Here is a 21,723-nt window from a genome sequence, read left to right as displayed (position 1 = left end):
CTGGTCAGGGGGTGCCGGGCAGACCCGGGGGGAGTGGGGGGACAGGGAGCTGGCAGGGTGGGTGCCCTGGGGTGCAGCCTGGCTCAGCCCCACGCACGGCTCCCCCTGCACAAAGGGCTCTGCCGGGGCAGCGGAATGTGGCCGGGGCTGCTTTTTGCCAGAGCTGGATCCCCCTGGCACCCGGCTCCTGCCACCCAGGGCACGTGTGTGTGGGGGCGGTGCACGATGCTCGCCCCACGGTGAGGGGTCCCGGTGCCCCAGCACACCTGTGTGCAGCCCCTGCACTGGAAAGGAGGAGTAGCACCCCGACGTGGGCACCCGTCCCAGCCCTTCCTCACCCCGCGGTGCACACTCCTCCTCGCCGCCCCCCCAGTGACACCGCCAGTGCCGCCTGCTTCAGCACCGCTTTATTGCAAGAACCACGACAGTGGGTGGGGAGCGGGGGGGAGACCCCAGCCTGCCGGGTCCCATGCAGCCCCCGGTGGGGCTATGGGGCCAGTGCCCGCTTCCAGAGATCCGCCAGCTGCTCCTTCAGCCGGGCCAGCCGCTGCTTCGCCTGGTCCGTGTTGTCAGCCAGCCAGCGCCTGCAAAGGGAGGGGGCTCAGCGTGAGGCACCCGCCGGGCTCCCCCGTGGGCAGCGCCGCGCCGCTGGGTGCCCGGGCTGGTGCGGGGGCGCGGGGGCACCTGGCCTGCTGAGCCGCCTCCGACTCCTGCACCATGCTGAAGGCGGTCTGGGCCATGGCTGTGGCTTTCTGGGCATACTCCTTCACCTTCCTCACCAGCGACTCCAGCTCCTCGGGTGTGTCGGCCCCTGCCAGCACAAGCCTTGTGGAAGCAGGGGGACAGGGCGGTGGGGCTGTGCCAGCCCCGTGCATGCACCCCAGCACCCTGAGCCCCATCCCCCTGCTCCTGCGGCCGCCCTCACCCAGCTCTTACTTGCTCCCACCACCAGGACGGCCGCGCAGACCAGCACAAACAGGAGCGATGCCCTCATGGCTGGGGAGAAAGCAGAGCACGTGGGGTGGGGTGGTAGGTGGGGGCCCACGCGCCCACAGGGGTCCCAACCTCGACCCTGTCCCCTTCCTGGTGTGACCCTCCTGAGGGGCTTCCCCACTCACCTGTGCCTGGCTCTGGACGTGGGGGCAGCCCGGGGCTCCCACTTTATACCCTCCCCACAGCCACCCCAGGGGGGTGTTTGTGCAAAGGTCAGGGGCGGTGGGGCTGGCCGGCAAGGGGACAGGTCTGCAGACACCGTTCCCACTGCCAGGGTTGCTGCAGAGGGACCTGCCTCCCGGCCAGGAGTTGGGAAATCCGCCAGGGACCGAGGCTGCTGGGGGCTCTGCGTGCATCTGCGTGTGTGTGCACAGGCACACACGTGTGTGTGCTGGTGCGTGTGCTGGTGCGTGTGCAGCCAGCCCGGTGCCCGCTGCAGGGCACACCACGGTGAGGGCAGCTTTGGAAACAAGCCTGGGGCCGGCGTGGGCGCACACAGCACAAGGGTGACATCCAGCGGCACCGGCCCCGGGCATGATGCCAGCAGACGGGCTCTGCCTGGGGGCACCGTGTGGCTGCCTGGGCTGGGGTGGCTGCTGCCCCGGAGCCGCAGGTGGGCGGTGGGTGCCCGGGCTTTGCCCTCCGGCCGTGGGGCACTGCGAGGGCTCTTTGGACCCTGGCATCGCTGGCACCTGGCTGACCCCTGCCCCGCCAGCCGTGCCCTTCGCCCCAGCCATGGCGCATCGCTGCCCACCTGCAGCCTGGAGCAGGTCCGGGCCGTGGGTGGGCTGGGCACGGGCTGCATCCCTGCGGCGTGTGCCAAGAGCCCGATGCCCACGGCCAGGGACGTGCGTGGGTCCCAGCTCCAGTCAAGGGCACACTGGCACTGTGTGGGTGCCACATCCCACAGCTGCGGGCTCCTGGCCGTTCCCTGTGGCACAGCTTCCTCCAGGAGCCCATGCTCGGAGTGAGCGATGCCATCCCGCCCGTACACAGTCCCATGTGCCCCCGTGCAGCCATCACCACATCCCCCTGAGCCCATGTCCTGCCCCACTGCACACCCCGGCACCGGCAGGGCCATCACTGCATCTCATGGAGAAGCAGAGCCCCCATGGTGTGCTGTCCCCTCCATCCCAGGGTCCCTGCCCTCGGGAGGGGCTCAGCCCTGGAGTGCCATGTGTACCCCCTTCCCCTCTCTGCCCTGGCCCCTGGCACCCTGCCGGGAGCTGGCAGGGTTGCGGGTGATGTCAGGACTGTGCACACGTCAGGCAATTCCACGTCGCGACCTTGCTAAAGTCCAAGCCCGGGGTCTGTGTCACAGGCCTGCGTGGAAGCCGCCGAGGGCGCTCAGGCTGCATAAATAGCAGCCGGGTGCTCCCCGGCACAGCAGGTACCGGCACCCGTGGCAGCCCAGGTGGGTGGCTGCGGGGAAGGGTGGGGAGAGCTGGAGGCTGCATCCCCTGCGGTGGGCGGGAGGCGGCAGGGGGCAGGGGGGCTGGGGACCCCCGGAGCTCCCTTCATCTCGGCTCTGTGCTCCCTCAGGCATCCCCCAGTGCTCAGGATGTATCTGAAGGCGGCCACCCTTGTCCTGGTGCTCTTCGTGGTCTCAGGTGAGGTGGCATGTGGGTCCCCGGTGCGGGAGGGTGGTGCTGCCCCAGGGCAGGCACGGGGACCTGATGTCCCCAGGGGAGCTGCCGAGAAGGACTGTGCTGATCTCAGCGTCCACTTGCAGGGGCACGGGCTGATGTCAACCCAGACGAGGTGGCCAGTGTTCTCTGGAAGTACTTCACCGAGCTGGGCAGCAACGCCAAGGAGACCGTGGACCAGCTGCAGCAAGCTGAGCTCACCAAGCAGCTCAAGTGAGCAGAGCCACGGGCTGCGATGCCGGGGGTGGGGGGACACAGGTGGTGGGGCAGGGGAGGGGGCCGTGGGCACGCCGGGGTGCTGACGTCCACCCTCTCCCCAGCACCCTGCTGGAGAGCAACCTGCGGACCGTCAACTCGTACGCTGAGGACCTGCAGCGGCGGCTGGTGCCCTTCGCCACGGAGCTGCAGGCGCGGCTGGCGCAGGACTCGCAGCGGCTGAAGGAGCAGATCCGGCAGGAGCTGGCGGAGCTGCAGGCCAAGCTGGCGCCCTACGCTGACCAGGTTCACCAGCAGATCGGCACCAACATCCGCCAGCTGCAAGCCAAGATGAGCCCCTACGCCGAGGAGCTGCGCTCCCAGGTGGACCGCGGGGCTGGGCAGCTGCGGCGGGCGCTGGAGCCCTACGCCACCGAGCTGCGGGACCGGCTGCAGGACAACGCCGAGAGCATCCAGGCCTCCCTTAGCCCCTACGCTGACCGGCTGCAGCAACAGATCGACAGTGGGGTGGAGAGCCTGAAGGGGCAGCTGACTCCCCTGGCCGATGAGCTGAAGGCGCAGGTGGAGCAGAGCGTGGCGGAGCTGCGGCGGGGACTCAGCCCCTACGCCCAGGAGGTGCAGGATGGCCTCAACCGGCAGCTGGAGAGCCTGACGGCGCAGATGGAGAAGGCGACGGAGGAGCTGCGCTCCCGCCTGGCCGCCAGCTCAGAGGAGCTGCGCACCAAGCTCAGCCCGCTGGCCGAGGAGCTGCGGCAGGCGGCGAGCAGCGACGTCGAGAGCCTGCGGCAACGGCTGGCACCCTTGGCCCAGCAGCTGGACGAGCGCGTGGGGCAGACGCTGGAGGCTTTCCAGCAGCAGGTAGCCCCCTTCGGTGAGACCTACGGGCGGCAGCTGGTGGAACGGCTGGAGGAGATGCGCGGGAAGCTGGACACGGGCGCCACTGGTGTTGAGGACCACTTGGAGCTGCTGGAGAAGGAGGTGCGGGAGAAGGTGGCTGCCTTCCTCAACACTGCCCAGGTGGCGAACTGAGACTCCCCTGGTGCCATGGGGAGGGGGCACGGGGAGGCCACCTGTCCCCCCACACTGCGACTGTTCACAGCCACTGCCCACAGAAGAAATAAACTGCCATCTTGTGATGCACGTGCTGGTCTGTGTCCCTTCTTCTCCGCAGCATCCTGCCATCCTGCTCCAGGATGGTCAGCCTGGGGCACCTGGCCCAGCTGCTCCAAGAGGAGAGCATCAACCCTGAATTTTGGGTCCCTGGGAGAGGGAACAGAGGTGGGGACAGTTGGGTGGAGGTCTCCCTCCCCAGCACAGGGGCTGCGTGGGGCTGGAGGCAGTTGCAGCCAGGTGAGCTTGTCAGCCAGCATGGGGTCAGGGCCCAGGATGTCACCGCAGCGGGGTGCCACAGCAACTCGGCGGCACCCAATTGGCTCCAGAGGGGCCAGAGCCCCAGCATACAGTCAAGTACCCCCACCACAGCAGGGCCAGCTGCTGCCACGGGGGACGGGTCTCTGCAGGCTGCGCTGGGTGGGTGATGGACACCTCGTCCCTGCACCATGCAGGCACGCAGGGACCGCGGCCAGGCGCAGTGGGACTCAGACAGGGAGGGTGCAGGCCCTTGTCCCCAGGAGCTTCCGAGCTCAGGGAAAAGAAAAAGGGACTAGAGCTATGGCCACAGCCAGCGCCCCGAGCTCTGCTGGTGGGTGCCCCGCAGGACCAGTCCCACAAACAGAAGCATTTCCCATGTGGGCTGCAGTGGCACGAGGCACAGGACGGGAGTGCTGCCAGGGCCGCCCAGGGTGACCCTGTGTGTCCGCGGGAGCAGAGCGGACTTTGGTGCCGGAGGGGTGTTGGTGACCGCTCCCGAGGTTCACCCCGGGGGTGCGCAGGACTTTGCCCTCCACCGCAGGGTGTCTGCACCCCAGCCCTGCTGGGGAGATGCGGGTCCCAGCGGGTCCCTGTTTGCTGTGTTCCTTCAGTGCAAACATTGCAGCGCTCTCCTGATTGAGAAGCCCGGTGTCAGCAGCCGGCACTCCTCATAGGGGTGGGGGCTGAGCTGAAAACATTGCCGTGTTTTTTTCCTGGGGGAAAGGCAACTTGCAAAGGAAACACACCAAGGCACAGCGGGTTTGGCATCCAGGTGGGGAGCGGGGCCGTGCAGCAGGCAGCCCCACGGGAGGTGTGCTCCTCCCTGGGCTGCAGACACAACCCCCGTGCTCGTTTCCCCCTTCCCTGGCACAGCCGGGGCCGGGCTCATCCTCCCACACCCACCCTGGCCACCCCCGCAGCGGTCCAGGCTGCCTTTCCCCCCATTTGGGATGTGAGCCCTTGTGTCAGGAGCTGGTGTCCCCATTCCCATCCTGCTGCTCTGCACCCCCTCGCCACCCCAGCAGCATCGTTTTCTCCACGATGCAAAGGTCGGCTGCGAGGGCAGGGGCAGCCTCGTCCGGGCTGGCTGCAGAGCAGGGGAGCAGTGGGGGCAGGCGAAGGGGCAGCCGGCAGTCAGATGACCGGTCCCCACGTCACCTCTCAGGAACGTCCGTGGACCTCCACGTTGTGTTTACACGGAGTGAGGTCCAAAAGCCCATCCCTGCAGATGCGCCTTATCGCCTGCGCTCCTCTACCTCCTGCCGGCTGCATATAAAGGGAGCTGCAGGCTGGCTCCGGCAGGAGGGACGCGGGAGGTGACCGGGAGCCAGGTGAGGGGTGGGGGGCAGCCCCACCAAACCAGTGTGGGCAGGGGCACCTCATGCTGCTTCAACCTCAGCAGCTGGATGACTGGGCGTCATTCCACCTGCATGCCGGTAGCGTTACGGGGGACCCCAGGAGCAAGGTCCTTGCAGAAAGCAGTGGGGGAGGGGGTGAGCACGAAGCACAGGGACCATCGACCTGTGAGCGCTCAGAGGTGTGACCTGCATGGAGGCACGAGCTAACACACTCCTCCGCTCTCTCTCCCCACAGCACGGCAGCACGCTGGCCTGGCAGACCATGGCTCTGAAGGCTGTGCTTCTCCTCACCCTCCTGGCCACCTTAACAGGTGGGTGATGAGCCGAGGAGCTCACCTGGGGACAACTGGCAGCACGCGATGGGGCAGAGCTGGGACACAGTCTGGGCAGGAGGGCAGAGCCAGGGGTGGGCACTGCCACGGCCGCCCCACTAACCCCTGACCTCCTGCCTGCAGTGTCACCGGCCAAGCTGGCAAGGAGCAGCTTCTGGGAGTACCTCAGCCAGCTGACAAGTGACAAGGACAGCCTCCCAGAGCCCAGCCAGAGCAGTAAGCTGGGCAGGGACATCACGTGAGTATGCCGTGCTGGGGCCCTGCCTTGCAGCGCCCATCCTGGGTCACTCCACAAGCTCCCCCCAGGCCCCACCAACACACATTGGCTTCCTCTTCCCCTGGGGACAGAAATGCTAACACGGACAGCCCTCATGGCTCTCAGCAGCTTTTATTATGGACGTGTTAGGGCATAGCAGAAATGCTGTGCTAAGTCTGGGGTGCTCAGTAACTACCTCTGCTGTCTCACGCAGAAACCTGAAGGAAGGCATTCAGGATGGGGTCAGCTACGTGGGAAATTTCCTGGAGAAGCTGGTGCCCCTCAACAGAGGCCTCCAGCCCCGGCTCTACCATGACTCAGACAGCCTGCGGAAACTCATCAGGAAAGAGCTGGAGAGCCTAAGGGTGAAACTGTCGCCATATGTGGACGAAGTCCACCACAAGGTTGGCAAGCACCTGGAAGATCTTCGCTACCGGCTGCAGCCGTTCACAGAGGAGCTCCTGGACCAAGTGTCCCTGAAAGCCCGGGAGCTCCGGCGGCACCTTATGCCCAGCCGGGAGGTGACGGCTCAGCTCCTGGAGGGTGCGGATGAAGTCCAGAGGTTCATGGCTCATTATGCCGACAAGATCACATTCCACACTGACCAGGTGAAGGACATTTTCCAGCCCTACGCTGACAGGCTGGTGACTGAGATCCACCGCAATGTGGAGGAGCTGCACAGGAACGTCGTCCCTCACACCCAGGCCAGCCCAGAGAAGCTCAACCAGTACATCCAGGAGCTCTCCACAAAACTGACCCAGAATGCGCGGGACCTCCACCAGAAGATCCAGGGGAACCTGGAGCAGCTCAAGGTGAAGCTGAGCCGCTACCCCAGCAGCCTGGAGGAGCTGCCAGCCGCCCCGGAGCGCTACACGGAGGAGTTGGCCCGGGAGGTACAGCGACGGGTGGAGGAGTTCCGGAAGGCCACGTACCTCCAGATCCAGGACTTCACCCGCGCCCTGGACCAGGAGACGGAGAAGATGAGGCGGAAGCTCTCCTCCCGGCTCCCTTCCCTGGGGGACCACCAGGAAGGCCCGCCCGCCGTGGAGGACCTACACGCCCGCCTCGACGCCCTCTGGAGAGACCTGGCGGACAGCCTGAGCGAGCGGGACGGCGAGGCCCCGTGACGGGCCGAGGAGGGAGGTCGGGGGATCGGGGGGCCGGCTGGGTCGGGCTGAACCGCAAATAAAGGCGCCGCCATGACAGGCCGAGTCCCGCCGCCGCCTCACGTGACCGCGCCCTCCCACGTGACCGCGCAGCCCACGTGACCGCGCCCCCCACGTGACGGCGGCGCGCGGGCGCGGTGGCGGCGGCAACATGTCCGCGCTGGGGGCTGTGGAGGCGGCGGCGGGGTGCCTGTTCCGGCCCCTCAGCGCCGAGGATGGCGAGCAGCGGCCGGCGGAGATCGAGTCTCTGTGCATGAACTGCTTCCGCAACGTGAGGGGCCGGCGGGGCCTGCCGGGGGGGGACACAGCAGGACAGCGGCTTGCCGGGAGGGGGAGGGGCAGACCACCCTGCGGGGGGGGGGGAGAGCAGGACAGCGGCCTGCCGGGGGGGGCCGGGTGGCCTTGCAGGGAGGGGGACACAGCAGGACAGCAGCCCGCTGGGGGGGCCCGGGCCGTCCTGCAGGGGTCGGGGGCTGGGCACTGCAGGACAGGTGAAGGGCAAGACATGGGGTGGAGCGGCCACAGCTTGTCCTGCCACGGGGGGTGGGGAGGGATGAGGAGGGCTGGGGAGGCAGGCAGGGGGTGGGGGGAGCGGGTAGGTAGGGCCTGTGGGGAGGGGAGAGAAGGTTGGGTGTCCCAGGCTCTGGGATCTGCTTGGGGGGTGTGGGCAGCAGTGTGGGGCAGCTCCCTGAGGAGCCGGAGCCGGGTTCCCACAAGGCCCCTCGCTGCGCAGGGGGTGACGCGGCTGCTGCTCACCAGGATCCCCTTCTTCAAAGAGATCATTGTCAGCTCCTTCGCCTGCGACAGCTGCTCCTGGTCCAACACGGAGATCCAGTCCGCGGGCAGGATCCAGGAGCAGGGTGTGCGCTACACCCTGGCCATCACCTCCCGGCAGGTGAGCAGGGGCTCCCCTCGCCATCCCCAGCGTGGGGCTGGTACCGCCCCGTGTGCCAGGGCGGCGGGGAGCTGCCTTGCAGGTACCTTGTGCACACCTTTGTCCCTCACGAGTTGGTCTTGCTTGAGCAATAAAGTGTTTTTCTCATGTGCCGCTGAGAAATAGTGTTATTTGTTTGGTAATAACCATTTAAAGCATAAAACGTGAATATTCCCAGCGCATGCCTGCATGAGTGGAAGGGCTGCTAACGCTGGCCTCGAGCTAGTGGTGCTGCTTATGGCGGGCGCTGTGTACCCCAGTGTGATCCCACAGTGTGTGGGAGCTCCTGGGCCCATTGGGGATCCTAATGCTGCTCCTCCACTGTCGTGTGCAGGACATGAACAGGGAGGTGGTGAAGACAGACTGTGCCACGGCTCGGATTCCAGAGCTGGACTTTGAGATCCCTGCTTTCACACAGAAGGGAGGTGGGTATGTGGCCTGCACCCCTCAGCGTGCCGGCAGGTGCTCAGTAAACACCGGTTAAGGACCTGGACTCCTGTCCGTTTAGTTAAATAAGCTCGACAGGGCCAGTGTATGGAGGCTGCCAGGGACTGGCGCACACTGGCAGGGTGGGTAGCACCACTGTGGTGTATTTAATGGTGCTGTTGCTTCTGGTTTTTTTTTTCCCCTCTCAAGTTCTAACCACCATTGAAGGGATAATTGACAGAGCTGTCGCAGGCCTGGAGCAGGACCAGCCCATCCGCAGGGTAAGATGCTGAGAAAGGGGGAGCTCCTTCCTGCTTAGCAAATGCCTGTTTTGTTCATCTTCTGCCCGTTGGCGTTGCACACTGCTGATAAAAGTGTTATGGGCTCTCTGGTTTGTGCTGTTGTCAGCATTGTCTTCGGTTCTGGGCTGCTCCTGACAGCAGTCTCAAATGTGTCCTCTCTTGCAGGTGACAGATGAAGAGGTGGCAAGTAAAATAGATGAGTTCATTGGTAAACTAAAGCAGCTGAAAGAAGTACATTCCCCCTTCACTTTTGTGAGTACACACAGGAGTGCAACCCTTTCTGTGTGAGGGAAGCACGGGATGGCTTCCTAAGGCTTCCTTCTCCTGTAGATCATCGATGACCCTTCGGGGAACAGCTTTGTGGAGAACCCTCATGCGCCGCAGAAGGACGATGCTCTCGTGGTCACTCATTACAGGAGGACTCCGCAGCAGGTTGCTGTGCTGGGGCTGGAGGTAATGGGGAGCTGCTGCTCTGTTGTCAGCCCGCTGCACGCGTGGGGCCAGAGGTCCCATGCATGCTGTCAGCCTGGGGGAGCAGGGCTGATAGTCCTCTCGCTCTCCAGGAGACCCTGAATTGAGGAACAGAAGTTAACGCTGCTTCTGGTGTGTGTCCCCTTGCAGGGAGAGGAGTTGGATGAGAAGCCAGCTGATTCTGTGGAGGATCTGAGGAATGAGGTGGGTGACTTTGCAGCACAGTGGTGGCTCTGTCTGGGTGGTGGGCACCCAGGACAGGCTTTCTGCGCTGGCTGGGACTTTTTTGATTCTCCTTTCCTTTCCTGTGACCCAGGTGCTGCAGTTCAACACCAACTGCCCCGAGTGCAATGCTCCAGCTAACACAAATATGAAGTTAGTGCGTATCCTTTGAGTGGGGGGCATGGAGACAGGTTGGTGGTCTCTGTGGGTGTCTGCACGGAGGCTGGCGTGGTGGTGAGAGTCACTCTGTGTGCTGACCCAGGTCTCTTCTTGCTGCACCCATAAGGCATCATTTCTAGTAGAGCCTGTCAGGGTGCAAACCTGTCTCGGTGCCGCTCACAGCTTGCCAGCAAGCTCCTGTGCTACCTTGGGGACCAAGGCTGTGAAGAGGGCACAGGCAGCTGCTTGGAGACTTCTGTTGAGTTTTCCTTGACTGTCTGCTCCAGAAATCCCACACTTCAAGGAAGTGATTATCATGGCCACAAACTGTGACTCCTGTGGGCACAGGACAAATGAGGTGAGCTGAAAAACTACCAACCTCTTTTTTGCCCGGGACAGCAGTGAGGAGGGGAGTGGTGGTCTGTGCTTTAGTGAGCAGGTGTTTCTCAGAGTCCCTGGCCTGTTTCATGAGGCGGCTGTTTGGGAAGCCAGGCTTAGAGGGAGGCTGGATTTATGGGGGTTGTACTGGCTGTTGTAGGGCTGCCTTGCTTCTGAGTGGGGGCCAGACTATCCACGAGCTGTGTAAAGGCTGGCATGTGTGTCGAGGTCAGGTGGGATCTGGCTTGCCTTCCTAAACAAGTGAAGGGGGAGAATTTAGCCTTGAAGAGCTGTTTGGTGCATGTCAACCATCAGCACCCCTACTTGAGTCCCCTGGGTTAAGGCATTGTCCCCAGGTTTGTAGCAGCCTCTAAACTGCAGGGGTAAACCCTCTTAAAGCATCCTGGCGTGATTTAAGTTTAAAAGTCCGTGAAGCTGACTGCTGGTTGTGCCTAGGTGAAGTCCGGAGGAGCAATCGAACCACAAGGCACCAGGATTACCCTTCAAATTACAGACCCTTCTGACATGACGAGGGATATCCTAAAGGTACAGTGCCTTCAGATACCCGCCCTGTCCTCCGGTGGCTGGCATGTGGGGCCTGGCTGTCCCTCGCAGGGATTCACTGGCTGCTCACTCGCCCTTGCAGTCAGAGACATGCAGTGTGGAAATCCCGGAGCTGGAGTTTGAGCTGGGTATGGGAGCACTGGGGGGGAAGTTCACCACGCTGGAAGGACTGCTGAAGGACATCAGAGACCTGGTGAGTGGTCCTCCTGCTTGGTGGAGCTCAGACCCCCTCTGCCTTAATATTTGGCCTGGCTGTGGGGCTGGGTGTCTTGCAGCTGCCTGAGTATGTCTGCTCTTCCAGGTTGAGAGAAACCCCTTCACTCTGGGGGACAGCTCTACACCCGGCAAAACAGAAAAGCTGCAAGAGTTCATTGGGAGACTGAATGAGGTGAGCACGCTCTTCATGTTCCGTGCTCCGCAATGGGCTTTTTGACACTGTCACTGCAGCTGTGAAGCATGTTTAACTGAGCTCCTGGGCAAGTGTTGCCTTACCTTTTCTGCTGCTCCACACTCGCCTCGCTTGTTTTACCAAGCTATTACTGGTTTTGAACTGAGGAAAATATTAGGACTGCCTAAAGCATGCTGTGAAAGTCTTGGTGCCAGGAGCGCTGAAGGATTAGGAAGAGCCCTAATGCCTGGATGTGCTGCTCTCTTTCTGCAGATCATAGAAGGAAAGACAAAGGCTCACTTCATCATGGATGACCCTGCAGGCAACAGCTATCTTCAGGTACAGCATGGGGCACTCAAGGATGAACTTGAAGTCTCCTGAGCAGTTTGGGAGGATTTTCTTCTTGTTTCCCTGGTGTGCGTTGGTGGGAAGGGTTCCCTTTGGGGCTCGGTTAGTGAGTGGGTTGCTGCAGGCTCTGTCGGGGGAAAGGAAACTGTTGGTGGCTTTGTAGGAAGGAAGACGGGAGCGGGGTCTGCTCCATGGGGTTGGGGGCTGGGAATGTGGTGATCTGATCTGTCCCTGGGGTGATGGACAAGTCTTGCCCAAGGCACCTTGCCCTTGCCAGGGTGCTGCTGAGGGGCCCAAGCCTGTGCTGGTGCCCGAGGCTGGGGAGGGGTGTGAAGCAGGCCCCCGTCTCGCCCCGCAGAATGTGTATGCCCCAGAAGAGGACCCGGAGCTGAAAGTGGAGCACTACGAGCGTACATTTGAGCAGAATGAAGACCTGGGCCTGAACGACATGAAGACGGAGGGCTATGAGTCAGAAGGAGCCTCGGGCCGGTAGCCGGGTGCAGCCGGACCCCTTCAGCCTCTCCCCCCGACCCCTCCGGGGCCAGGACTTGCTTGGGGCAGGGGCCCTGCTCCCCGCCTGCCATGGGGAAGCTGCTGCAGCAGTGGGCCTGGGCGTCGGGGCCGTTCCTGGGGGATTACTGCTGTGTGCTGGGACGGGGGGTGGTGCCGGGGCCCTGGGGCTGTGCCCCCCAATAAAGCTGTTCGCGGAGGTGCTGTGTCCTGTGGGTGCTGCCGCCAGCGCCCGGTCGTGGCCCCGCCCAGCGCCCGGTCCCGCCCAACGCCCCGCCCCGCCCAGCACCGGGCCTTTCACTCCGCCCCTGCCGTCACTTCCGGTTGGCGCCGTCACTTCCGGTTGGCGCCATCATGGCGGCGCCGGGGCTGTCCAAGGCCGAGTACCTGCGGCGGTACCTGAGCGGCCCGGCCGCCAGCGACGCTGCCCAGCCCCGCCGCCGCCGCAAGAAGAAGCCGCCGGGCGGTGCCGCTAGAGGCGGGTGAGTTTCAGGGGACGGGGAAGGCCGCGGCCTGCGCGGTAGGCCTGACCCTGCGCGGTGCCTGTCGGTGGGCCTCGGTGTGGGAGCGGCTCCCGGACACCCCCCCCCCTCGCTCCGGAACGCCCCCCCCCCCCCTCCCTCCCTCCCTCCGGGACCTCCCCCTCCGAGCCCCTGCGGCGCCGGGGATCTTCCCTCAGGCCCCCCCCCTCCGCATGTCCACTCCCGCCGGCGGGCCAGTCCCACTCCCTGCTGGTGCCCTGACGGCAGGGCCGCTCTCCCCGCTCCCAGGATGCGGATCGTGGACGACGATGTCAGCTGGAATAGCATTGCTGCTGTGCAGGAGAAGGAGGAGGAGGAGGAGGACGAATCGGACATGCCTGTGGTGAGCGGGGAGTTTCACAAACTAAATCCGTTCTCTTTATAGTCACCTCGTGTCTCGTTGGGAAGCGCTTGCCAAACCCTTTCTCGCTGCGTCCTCTTTTGGTCGGTTCTGCAGCAGGGATGGGTGAGTCTTCCTGGCCTGAGTGCCAGGGGTTGAACTAGCTCCTTGCAGATGAACGTAGTCTGTTTTTTATATCTCTACATTTCTACAAGCACCAAAAGTAGGTGGGAGGGCCGGTAGGGTGGTTCTCACAGCTTTAAAACAGCTGCTCTGGACAAGGCAGAAGGTAACGGTGCAACTGCCAGAGCCTGCTGACCACTGTGGCGTGGTGTGTGGCACGTGCTGGGAATCTCAGCAGCAAAGATGTAAATACTGGAGGTGAAGGCTTTGGAAAGTTGTTTTGAGATCGTCCTGTAGGAAGGCAGCCAAATGATGGTCATGTTTCAGTTGCCCATCACACAATTATGCCTAATTACTTGTGTTAGAGGGTAGAAATTCTTTCGGTTTTTGGAATAGTGTTGTTGACTCTGGTGTTTTATGTTCAGGTGGCAGAATTTATTGATGAGCGTCCAGATGAAGTGAAGCTCATGGAGGAATTCCGAACAAATACTAAATGGAAACTTCTAGGAGGTGAGACCAGACCTTTCCACCCTCTCTCCCTGAATGTTTAACAACGGTGTTGCAAGGTGAAAATAATACTAGATAGGAAAAACAAATAATCCTTGAAATTGTGAAAAGATTGTGAATGGTGGAGAACCGTAATGATGGTGACTTTCTGATCGTTTTTCTTTAGACCAGAACGAAGACTCCCAAAGTTCGGATATTTCAGTACCTGCCAAATCTACCACAAGGTACAGGGGCTCCACCTGGAGATTCTTCTGTCAGTTGACTCTCTGTTTCCTGGTATTGGCTGTCTTGTTCTGCACTTTTTAAGTGCTTTGCTGGGAAATGTGAGAAGTGGCATACGCAGGGATTCCTTTTCAAGTGATGGGGGTGGGGGGCTGGCAGACGGCATGCTGCCTGGGTTTCTGCATGGTATGTGGAGCAGCTGTTGTGGAGTTCTCTGACAGTGGCTGAGAAATCTGGGCTTTCTGAGAGAGCGTGATGGGGTGTTTACTTGTGAGAAGGTACAAGGGCACAAAGTGGGTTTTGTAGCCTTGAGTGTCACAAGGGTCCCCGGAGACTTTAAAATTACAGCTCCCCTGTGATCCCGGTTGCCTCGGAGGTTTTCTGGGATCTACTTTGGGAAGTCTGTGGCTCAGTGATGCAGGTCACTACGTGGAGGTGCAGAATCAAGTATGAATTCGTGTTCAGAATGGTGATTTCATCCTTGACACCTAGTGCTAGCTTTACAGGTAGCACTTGGTGTTTCCAGTCTGGAGACAGCAAAACAAACAAAAATCTAACTCTCAGTTTAACTTTCTCCTCCCCTCCCAGGCGACAGCGCCATGACACCCCGGACAGTTCGCCCCCAAAGAGACTGCGGCATGACTCCCTGGACAAATCACCTCCAGGTCAACAGCGCCATGACTCCCTGGATCTGTCCCCTCCCAGGCAAGAGAGAAACAATTCCTCCAACCACTTGCCTCCCAGGCGACAGCGCCACGACTCCCCAGACCTCTCCCCACCAAGAAGGAAGCATCATGACTCCCCAGACCTGTCACCTCCCAGGCGACAGCGCCACGACTCCCCAGACCTCTCCCCACCAAGAAGGAAGCATCATGACTCCCCAGACCTGTCACCTCCCAGGCGACAGCGCCATGACTCCCCAGACCTCTCCCCACCAAGAAGGAAGCACAATGGCTTCCAGGACCTCTCTCCCCCCAGACGGAAGCGTCACGACTCCCCGGACCTCTCTCCCCCCAGACGGAAGCGTCACGACTCCCCGGACCCCTCTCCCCCCAGACGGAAGCGTCACGACTCCCCGGACCCCTCTCCCCCCAGACGGAAGCGTCACGACTCCCCGGACCCCTCTCCCCCCAGACGGAAGCGTCACGACTCCCCGGACCCCTCTCCCCCCAGACGGAAGCGTCACGACTCCCCGGACCCCTCTCCCCCCAGACGGAAGCGTCACGACTCCCCGGACCTCTCTCCAAAGAGAGTCAGTTCAGCAATGGGGAAAAAGGGCTGCAAAACCACAGACAAATCACAGTCAGGGGGAGTCCAAGGAGAGCAATCTCAGCTCAGGCGTGGTGTCTCTGACAAGACCTTGGCGCATCAGAAGCGTCAGACTACTCCAGATCTATCTCCTCCACGGAAGAAGAGGTATGATTCTGACTCAGATTTGTCACCACCTCGGAGAAGGAAAGCTGGGTCACCTAGTCTGAAAAAGGAGGGCAGAACAAAAGGTGAGTGTGTATAAGTTTGTTTCGTCTGTTCCGTGCTTTGTGGGCTGTCCACTCGTGCATGCTCCTGAGGAGTGGTGTGGAATTGGCAGTCTGTGATCACGGAATGGTAGTGGATAGGTTGTAATTTCTGTTGTTTAAGCTAGTTCTTGTAAGCCTTGTTTTTTTAATTGGCTGGACTAGAATTAAACTAAGAGCTAGCTGGCTGAGGCTTAAGCATGTTTGAAAGGAAAACAGGATTTAAACCCTGTCTCCAGGCAGTACATGTTCAGAAAGAAGGGAATTCAAAGACTGTTTTCATGTACCTGTCTTTTCCTTACAGCTTGTCAGCTTTTAAGGTGTTAATATTTCTAGGAGTTAACCTCATGTGCCAGCCACCATATTTAGCCCTTTTGTGGGACTAGTTCTGTCTAATTCCATGACTTTTAGCTGGTGTATATCTTTGCTGCAGGTGCTTCTCCAGCCATGAAAAAGCTTAGGCAGGTGCCTTCGCCTCAGAGGTACCTGAGGCGCGACTCCGACTCTCCATCTCCGCGGAGGAGCACCCGGAACACCTCTGATGTAGACTGCAGGCTAGGCCGTGTACGCAGTGATTCCCCTAAGCATGGTCCTCTCAAACAGAATCGGAGCAAATCTTCAGACTCTGATTTATCTCCTCCACGACGAACTCTGCCAGCTGAAAAGGATCAGCATGGTTCAAGGAACCCCCCTGACCTCTCACCTCATTACCACCGTGACACTAAGGGATCTCCCAAGAAGGTAAACGTTTTCTCTTTCCATTTACGCTCTAGATTACTTCCTGTTGTTACAAAACCTTAAAAGTCCAATGACTTACAAATTGTGGGGTAGAAATTTCATATACCTCATGCATGCAGTCATGCCAGACCCTCTGCTTGCAATAAGAAGAGGCACAAGTTGGGTGTGGGAAGGGAGCTCTGCCTCAGTCCACTCTTTCTGGAGATGTGGGGAAGTCGTTACTGAGGGTACCAGTGAAGTGGCTTTGTAACACGGTTGTCTCTCCTGACACATCTCTTGATTTGGGGCTGTCTCCCCTCCTTACACCTCTGGATCGCTGGACAGCTCTCAGCTAGTGGTAAATGTGATTTTTTTAATTTTTTTTTTCTTGATTTGCAGGCAAACGTGATGTTGTCTGGGGTCAAAGCTGGCTTGGTCTCAGCTGATGTGCTGCGGAGGGAACAGCAGGAGCTCAGGAGGCATGAGAGAAATAACAAGCACTTGGAAGGTAGGAGTGTGAAAACACTGCACGAGCATCAGCTCGCTTTCTCTGCTTTCAGCTGTCTTTGGGTGCTGTGTCAGGCTCCTGGTGTTAGGGTGCTAATGGAGAGCATCCCTGTGGAGCAGCTTCTAGACATGCTGATGGATTCCTTGGGTAGGGTCACAGCCACTGAAATGAGAGTTACAAATGGTGATTTCAAAGCAATGCCAGTGAAATCATAGGGAGGGTAAGAGACTTTTTCTCTTTGTGATGCATTGCCTTGCAAGTCTGAAGAAGCAGACTGATACTTAAAGAGCTTAGGGTACAAGCATGGCTGTGTAGGGCGGCAGCTAAAAGCAAAAGCTGTGGTCCTGCTTGGTTATGGACGGTAAGCTGTTTCAGAGGCTAGAATACAAGGAAAAAATAATGAAATGAGTTGCAGTTAGTCACTGAATTGTCTGCAGATGACAAAAATGTTCCAAAATGTGTGACTTGAGGCATTTGCCCCCTCCAGAGGAATCCCGGCACTCTCAGACTGTCTTCCGAGACAAATTTGGTCGCAGGAGGGACCTCGCGCAGGAGTGGCTGGAGCAGCAGCAGAAGGCTGAAGCAAAGTCCGAGAGAGAGGAGCAATATGCCAAATGGGGGAAAGGGTAAGGTTCCCCAGAGCTCCCTGGCATGGTGTTTGGGCCTTGCATTGCAGCTTGGGACTCTCCGTTCCCTGCTTTTTAGCCCAGTTTTGGTACTGCTTCTAGTGGCAGTGGTGGTGGCATGTCACTTTGTTCTCAGTTTGAGCCTGGGACTGGGAGAGCATGTGTTCCACATGTCTGAGAGACCCCCACAACTGTTCCCTCCGTTGCTGGATGTGCATTGGGAATGCTGTGCACACAGTGGAGGTTCAGGGCTGTGATCAAGCGTGCAAACTGAGCAAGTCATAGTAAATGGTCTTGGAGTGAAACTTTTGTGTTTGTTTTCAGGCTAGCACAGGAGAGGCAACAGCAGCAGAACGTGGAAGATGCAATAAAAGAGATGCAGAAACCATTGGCCCGTTATATTGATGACCAGGATCTGGATCGAATGTTGAGAGAACAAGAGAGAGAAGGAGACCCCATGGCTGACTTCATCAAAAAAAGGAAGGCCAAAGAGAACAAAGAAAAGAAAGGTTTGGATGTTGAATTACACCAGCATATGGTTTAAGTCCCCAGCAGCATTGAAATGCAGCTGCTGTTAAATAAGCAGCCTAAGACTGCCGGAGTGTTTTAGTCCTAAAGGACTGTTCCTCTGGAGTCAGTGCAGGAGCAGTATTATAGGCTTGTTACCAGTAACAGTTACTATTGTTTGGTAGCTTAGAGAGCAGGATCTGGTGACTTAAAACTCAGCAGACTTCAGTTTGATTAAGCGTATCTTTGGAGTTTTCCTCTGGGAGCTGTAGTGGGCTGTTAAGCAGCCTGTGCACTGTGCCTAAACCTCTTAGGTTGATGACAATGTGACGCTGTGATTGCTAGTGTACACTGTAAGTAAATGGCTGTATTGTTCCTTCTGTTTCCAGAAAAACCCAGGTACAATGGACCAGCACCTCCACTCAACAGATTTAATATATGGCCCGGGCATCGCTGGGATGGTGTGGACAGGTACTTGTTCCTGATAAAATGGTCTAGTAGAATAATGGTGAAAATGAATGAGCTTTTGCTTCAAAGAGTTTGCAGTGTAACGTTCCCAGTTACCAGATGGATAAGATTGTTAGCAATGGTAAGGTTGAAGTGCCAAGTTACAAATGGGTGGTGAATATGTGCTTGTCTGGGACAGAAGGGAGCAAGGCTGGTGCTGTCAGCAAGGGTGTGAATGGCTTCAGAGATGCTGACTGTTGCTAACTGCAGATCGAGGTGGAAACAGCCAGAGTACAAGTCGTGGAAAACTCGTAACATCTCTTAAAAAGTTTCATTGCTTCAGAAAACCTTCTGCGCAGCAGCCCATGGGCTTCTCGGTGTTACTTTGTAGGTCCAATGGATTCGAGCAGCAGCGCTTTGCCAGGATAGCCAACAAGAAGGCAGTTCAGGAAGTTGCATACAAGTGGAGTGTTGAGGACATGTAGACAAGGCGAAGAACCATGCAAAGCAGCGCTTGGGAGTTGACGCTACAGAGGTTCACCTATTGCCACTGCCAGAGCCATGAGGAAGGGCTTGCTCTGCCTGGACCGCGCCCAGGTTTGTCCTCAGCGTTTGGCATTGCAGTGGACTGTCTTCCAAGAGGCAAGGCTGAATTTAAAGGAGAGCTGCCAAAAGAGGATTTCCCTGACAGCCAGAGGGGACCAGTGCAGAGAATTGCAGCAGTGCTGCGTGGCACAGTGGCTGAGTGTGCTGTGGCGGCAAGCAGTGCGGTGGCCACTGCCTGCAGGAGTACCTCGTTCCCTGGCACTGCCCTCTGAGGTGCTGCAGCTGCCAGTTTCTGCTCTTCATTTGTCTTCTAACAAACTGTAGAAATTATATGCTTAATTGTTTTATGCCAAACGCTTTGTCCTTTGAGGTTGGTTCACAACCCTTCAGGTGTCCTAAATCTCAGGTTTTTCTTCATGGTGAAAATATGCTGAACACTGGGTCATGGGAGAGTTAACCTTGTTCAGTCAGTCTGTTCCAGAGCTCGGTTGCAGTTTGTTTTGTTCCAGTTGTTCCAGAGAGGAACTATACCCTACAAATACTTAGTACTGTGAGCTGATCTGCCTCTGAGCTGATGTCAGATCTGTCAGTGTCCTTCCCAGGGTGCCCGGAGGGCTTCCGTTAAGTTTGTGGTGTTCTCATGCCCTCTGGTTCATGGAGTTTCCGACTCGCAGTGGAGTGGGGAACGCTCCAGTTGTCCCAGCCTGGCTGAGCAGGAGCCTGCTTGCTGCGTTGCCCTCTGTCGCTCTCCTGAAGAGGTTCAGAGACCGACCTGCAGTGCTGCATTTGAGAGCAAAATCTTCAGGAGCCCCAGCAGCTCGTTAGGGGTCAGTTTCTCATGGAAATAAACATGCAGAGGTTTTTTAAATTGCCTCCCCCTGCCATTACCTCTGCGTAGCTGATGGTGGTGGATTGCTACCCCCAGACTCCTCTCTGGACAGTGGTGCTGATAGCCTGGCGCTTCCCTTGCACTGCTGCCTGGGGGCTTCTGCACGAAGCATAACCCCTCTTGTGATCAGATTTGTCGGGCTTGGAGCTGGAGGCCAGGCAGAGAGCTTCCCTTAATCCCTGCTTGTGAAAAAGCACTTGTGGAAATAAATACAGTTGTTCTCGTTGACATCCCAGGGAGCATGTATTAAATGCAGCCAGCAGTTTCCATGGAGATGCCTTGTCTTCAGTAGTGGTCAGGGGCCAGTCAGAATCGCTCTTCGTGGTGATTCTGAAGCACTAGGAGAGCTGTGGGCGAGAAGTGTAAGGACAAATTCTTCTCTGGAGTGGGAGAGTCTTGGAACTTCCTTCCCTGGTGTTTTGTTGGTTTGTTGTTTTTTTTTTTTTAATTCACTGTGTTGTGTTTCTAGCAGTCTTGGAATCTGTGTACACTTGGAAATAACAGCTTACTTTTTTTACTTGATTTTGTGTGGTGATGTTTTTTCCAAGGCAGGGACAAGGAGGGCGAATAACTGTCAGCTCGCTGTTGGAAGGGTTGCATATTATGTCTGCTGTGGCCTTCACCATCTGTGGCTACCTCTCTTAAACTGTGCTTTGCTAACCTCTTTTTTCAAAGTGTTCTGTAACTATTGGCTACAAGTGGGAATTTACTGGACCCCAGCTGCGATGACAATCCCGCCTGTATTTATGGGGTACTTGGTTAAGCTTCACCGCATCCTCTGGGGACAGATGCTCATCTATTGTCGCTTGCAAGTGCGTAAACCGTGGGCTGCTGTTCACAGCCAGTGACCACGGCCGGGAGAGGAAGGCAGAGCCAGGCACCGTTTGCAGGTCTTGTGGGAGCCAGCTGTGGTTTTTTGCTGTAATAGCCAAACTGAGGGAAGCCTCCCTGAGCAGGTCTAATTTGTTTTGTGGGCACAAAGCAGCATCAGGAAGGCTTTGCTCATGTGGGCCCTGTTGCGGCCTGTCACGCAGGAAAATGGTTTGGGAGCATGAGGCAACAGTGTGAGGCAGCAGTGAGAGTTCAGAGCTGCTTGCTGCAGCATATTGAAAACCTGCTTTTCAGTCGTGCGTGTTTTCCAGTTGTACTTCCCCTTCTATCACCAAGGTCCTATTTTTATTTATTTTTTCCCCCTGAGGCCGCTGCAGCCTTGAAAAGAGGAGTTACATTTGACACATACTCATTTTTGCTCTCACTTAGCTGAGTGCTTCTGGAGCTGTAAACAAAATACTGTGGCATTGAATTCACCTCCGTGCGGAGAGTTGTTGCCCTGGTTAGATGCTTGTGGCGCCTTCGTGCTCGACCTGCTTGGTGGGAGTGTGCTTCTCTTACAGAGCAACGGAACACGGCAGCTGGCTAGCTCAAGTGATGGGGTTACAGGCTGCTACTTAGGAAGGCAAAGCCATTTTAATGCTGGTACTAAGCATAAAATTCGTTTACTACCTGAAAACAGCATAAACTTCTCCTCTTGCAACTTATTTTGAAGGCTGCAGTTGTAAGATTTTAGCTAGCGGTGCTACCATAGGGACTTTTTACCAATGTTCATTACAATACTGAGTTTATACAATACATATATTGCTTGTTTGTTATCAGGTAACATCATCTTAAGATATATCTGCGCACAATAAGAGTATGGAAGAGCTTAGGTGATGCAATTTTAATGTTTTAACATGCATCCTTTTATATTGTTGCCTCGGTGCAAGTAGGCAAACTAGGATGGCTGATCCAGATGCAGTTGGACTGATAAAATACGGGATCTGAAATGGCACTTCAGCCTCAGAGGGGGCAGGGGAGCTGCCTCTTTCCCTCTGCAGACGGATCAAGCCTGCCTGCCAAGATGCTGGGAGCAGCGTCAGCCTGCGATGGACCCGCAGATGTGTTGGTGCCTTGTTGAGTGCCTGCTGATGCCACCGCGCTGGAGGAGCTGCCGCAGCTCCCCATGGAGCTCTGGCTGTGGCTGCTGGAGAACGCAGGGTCGCGCTGTGGGGGGCACGTGCTGAGGCGGGTGCAGGCTGGCAAAGCAAGCTCTTCGAGGGAGCACAAGCACGTTGCAGGCAGGGCCCCTGCTCCTCCTGAGCTATGTGAGTGCCAGCTGCCTGTGAGCCAGAGCGCCTGGTCCTGCCCTGCAAGCAGGCAGTCTGGCTGTAGCGGCATCT

At 58.3% G+C, this 21,723-nt stretch overlaps 5 protein-coding genes across 8 annotated transcripts; 4 read left to right on the top strand and 1 right to left on the bottom strand.

Moving 5' to 3' along the window:
* Positions 1-390: 390 nt before the first annotated feature.
* LOC121098344 (apolipoprotein C-III-like) lies at positions 391-1,046 on the bottom strand. The gene is made up of 3 exons (XM_040616224.1): positions 937-1,046; positions 685-811; positions 391-584 (listed from the first exon to the last, which is right to left on the bottom strand). The coding sequence occupies exons 1-3, from the start codon at positions 992-994 to the stop codon at positions 488-490; spliced, it is 282 nt and encodes a 93-aa protein (XP_040472158.1). The 5' UTR covers positions 995-1,046; the 3' UTR covers positions 391-487.
* A 1,263-nt stretch (positions 1,047-2,309) lies between these two features.
* APOA4 (apolipoprotein A4) lies at positions 2,310-3,995 on the top strand. The gene is made up of 4 exons (XM_040616308.1): positions 2,310-2,407; positions 2,536-2,603; positions 2,726-2,852; positions 2,960-3,995. Exons 2-4 carry the CDS (start codon positions 2,555-2,557, stop codon positions 3,882-3,884), a joined length of 1,101 nt encoding a protein of 366 aa, XP_040472242.1. The 5' UTR covers positions 2,310-2,407; positions 2,536-2,554; the 3' UTR covers positions 3,885-3,995.
* Positions 3,996-5,438: 1,443 nt separating this feature from the next.
* APOA5 (apolipoprotein A5) lies at positions 5,439-7,575 on the top strand. The gene is made up of 4 exons (XM_040616036.1): positions 5,439-5,557; positions 5,820-5,895; positions 6,040-6,154; positions 6,387-7,575. Exons 2-4 carry the CDS (start codon positions 5,847-5,849, stop codon positions 7,297-7,299), a joined length of 1,077 nt encoding a protein of 358 aa, XP_040471970.1. The 5' UTR covers positions 5,439-5,557; positions 5,820-5,846; the 3' UTR covers positions 7,300-7,575.
* ZPR1 (ZPR1 zinc finger) lies at positions 7,490-12,239 on the top strand. Its single transcript, XM_040616035.1, has 14 exons — positions 7,490-7,609; positions 8,072-8,233; positions 8,607-8,697; positions 8,909-8,979; positions 9,166-9,252; positions 9,331-9,453; positions 9,622-9,675; positions 9,788-9,854; positions 10,140-10,210; positions 10,687-10,776; positions 10,877-10,987; positions 11,096-11,182; positions 11,456-11,521; positions 11,889-12,239. The coding sequence occupies exons 1-14, from the start codon at positions 7,490-7,492 to the stop codon at positions 12,021-12,023; spliced, it is 1,335 nt and encodes a 444-aa protein (XP_040471969.1). The 3' UTR covers positions 12,024-12,239.
* Positions 12,240-12,288: 49 nt separating this feature from the next.
* BUD13 (BUD13 homolog) lies at positions 12,289-20,029 on the top strand. Of its 4 annotated transcripts, none has more exons than XM_040616032.1 (12): positions 12,342-12,522; positions 12,811-12,904; positions 13,450-13,534; positions 13,698-13,755; positions 14,342-14,497; positions 14,576-15,252; positions 15,701-16,008; positions 16,384-16,492; positions 16,980-17,118; positions 17,443-17,627; positions 18,015-18,096; positions 18,464-20,029. In XM_040616032.1, the coding sequence occupies exons 1-12, from the start codon at positions 12,395-12,397 to the stop codon at positions 18,555-18,557; spliced, it is 2,115 nt and encodes a 704-aa protein (XP_040471966.1). In that variant the 5' UTR covers positions 12,342-12,394; the 3' UTR covers positions 18,558-20,029. The 4 variants fall into 4 exon arrangements, with proteins under 4 accessions (XP_040471965.1, XP_040471966.1, XP_040471967.1 ...); XM_040616033.1 differs by having other exon boundaries at positions 14,342-14,575; positions 14,732-15,252; XM_040616031.1 differs by having other exon boundaries at positions 12,289-12,522; positions 14,342-15,252.
* The last annotated feature ends 1,694 nt before the right edge of the window (positions 20,030-21,723 follow it).

Source organism: Falco naumanni, chromosome 16, assembly GCF_017639655.2.
Source record: "Falco naumanni isolate bFalNau1 chromosome 16, bFalNau1.pat, whole genome shotgun sequence".
Lineage (NCBI taxonomy): Eukaryota > Metazoa > Chordata > Aves > Falconiformes > Falconidae > Falco > Falco naumanni.
Note: the sequence above shows the minus strand (reverse complement) of the source record. Positions and strands in the feature narration are given on the sequence as shown.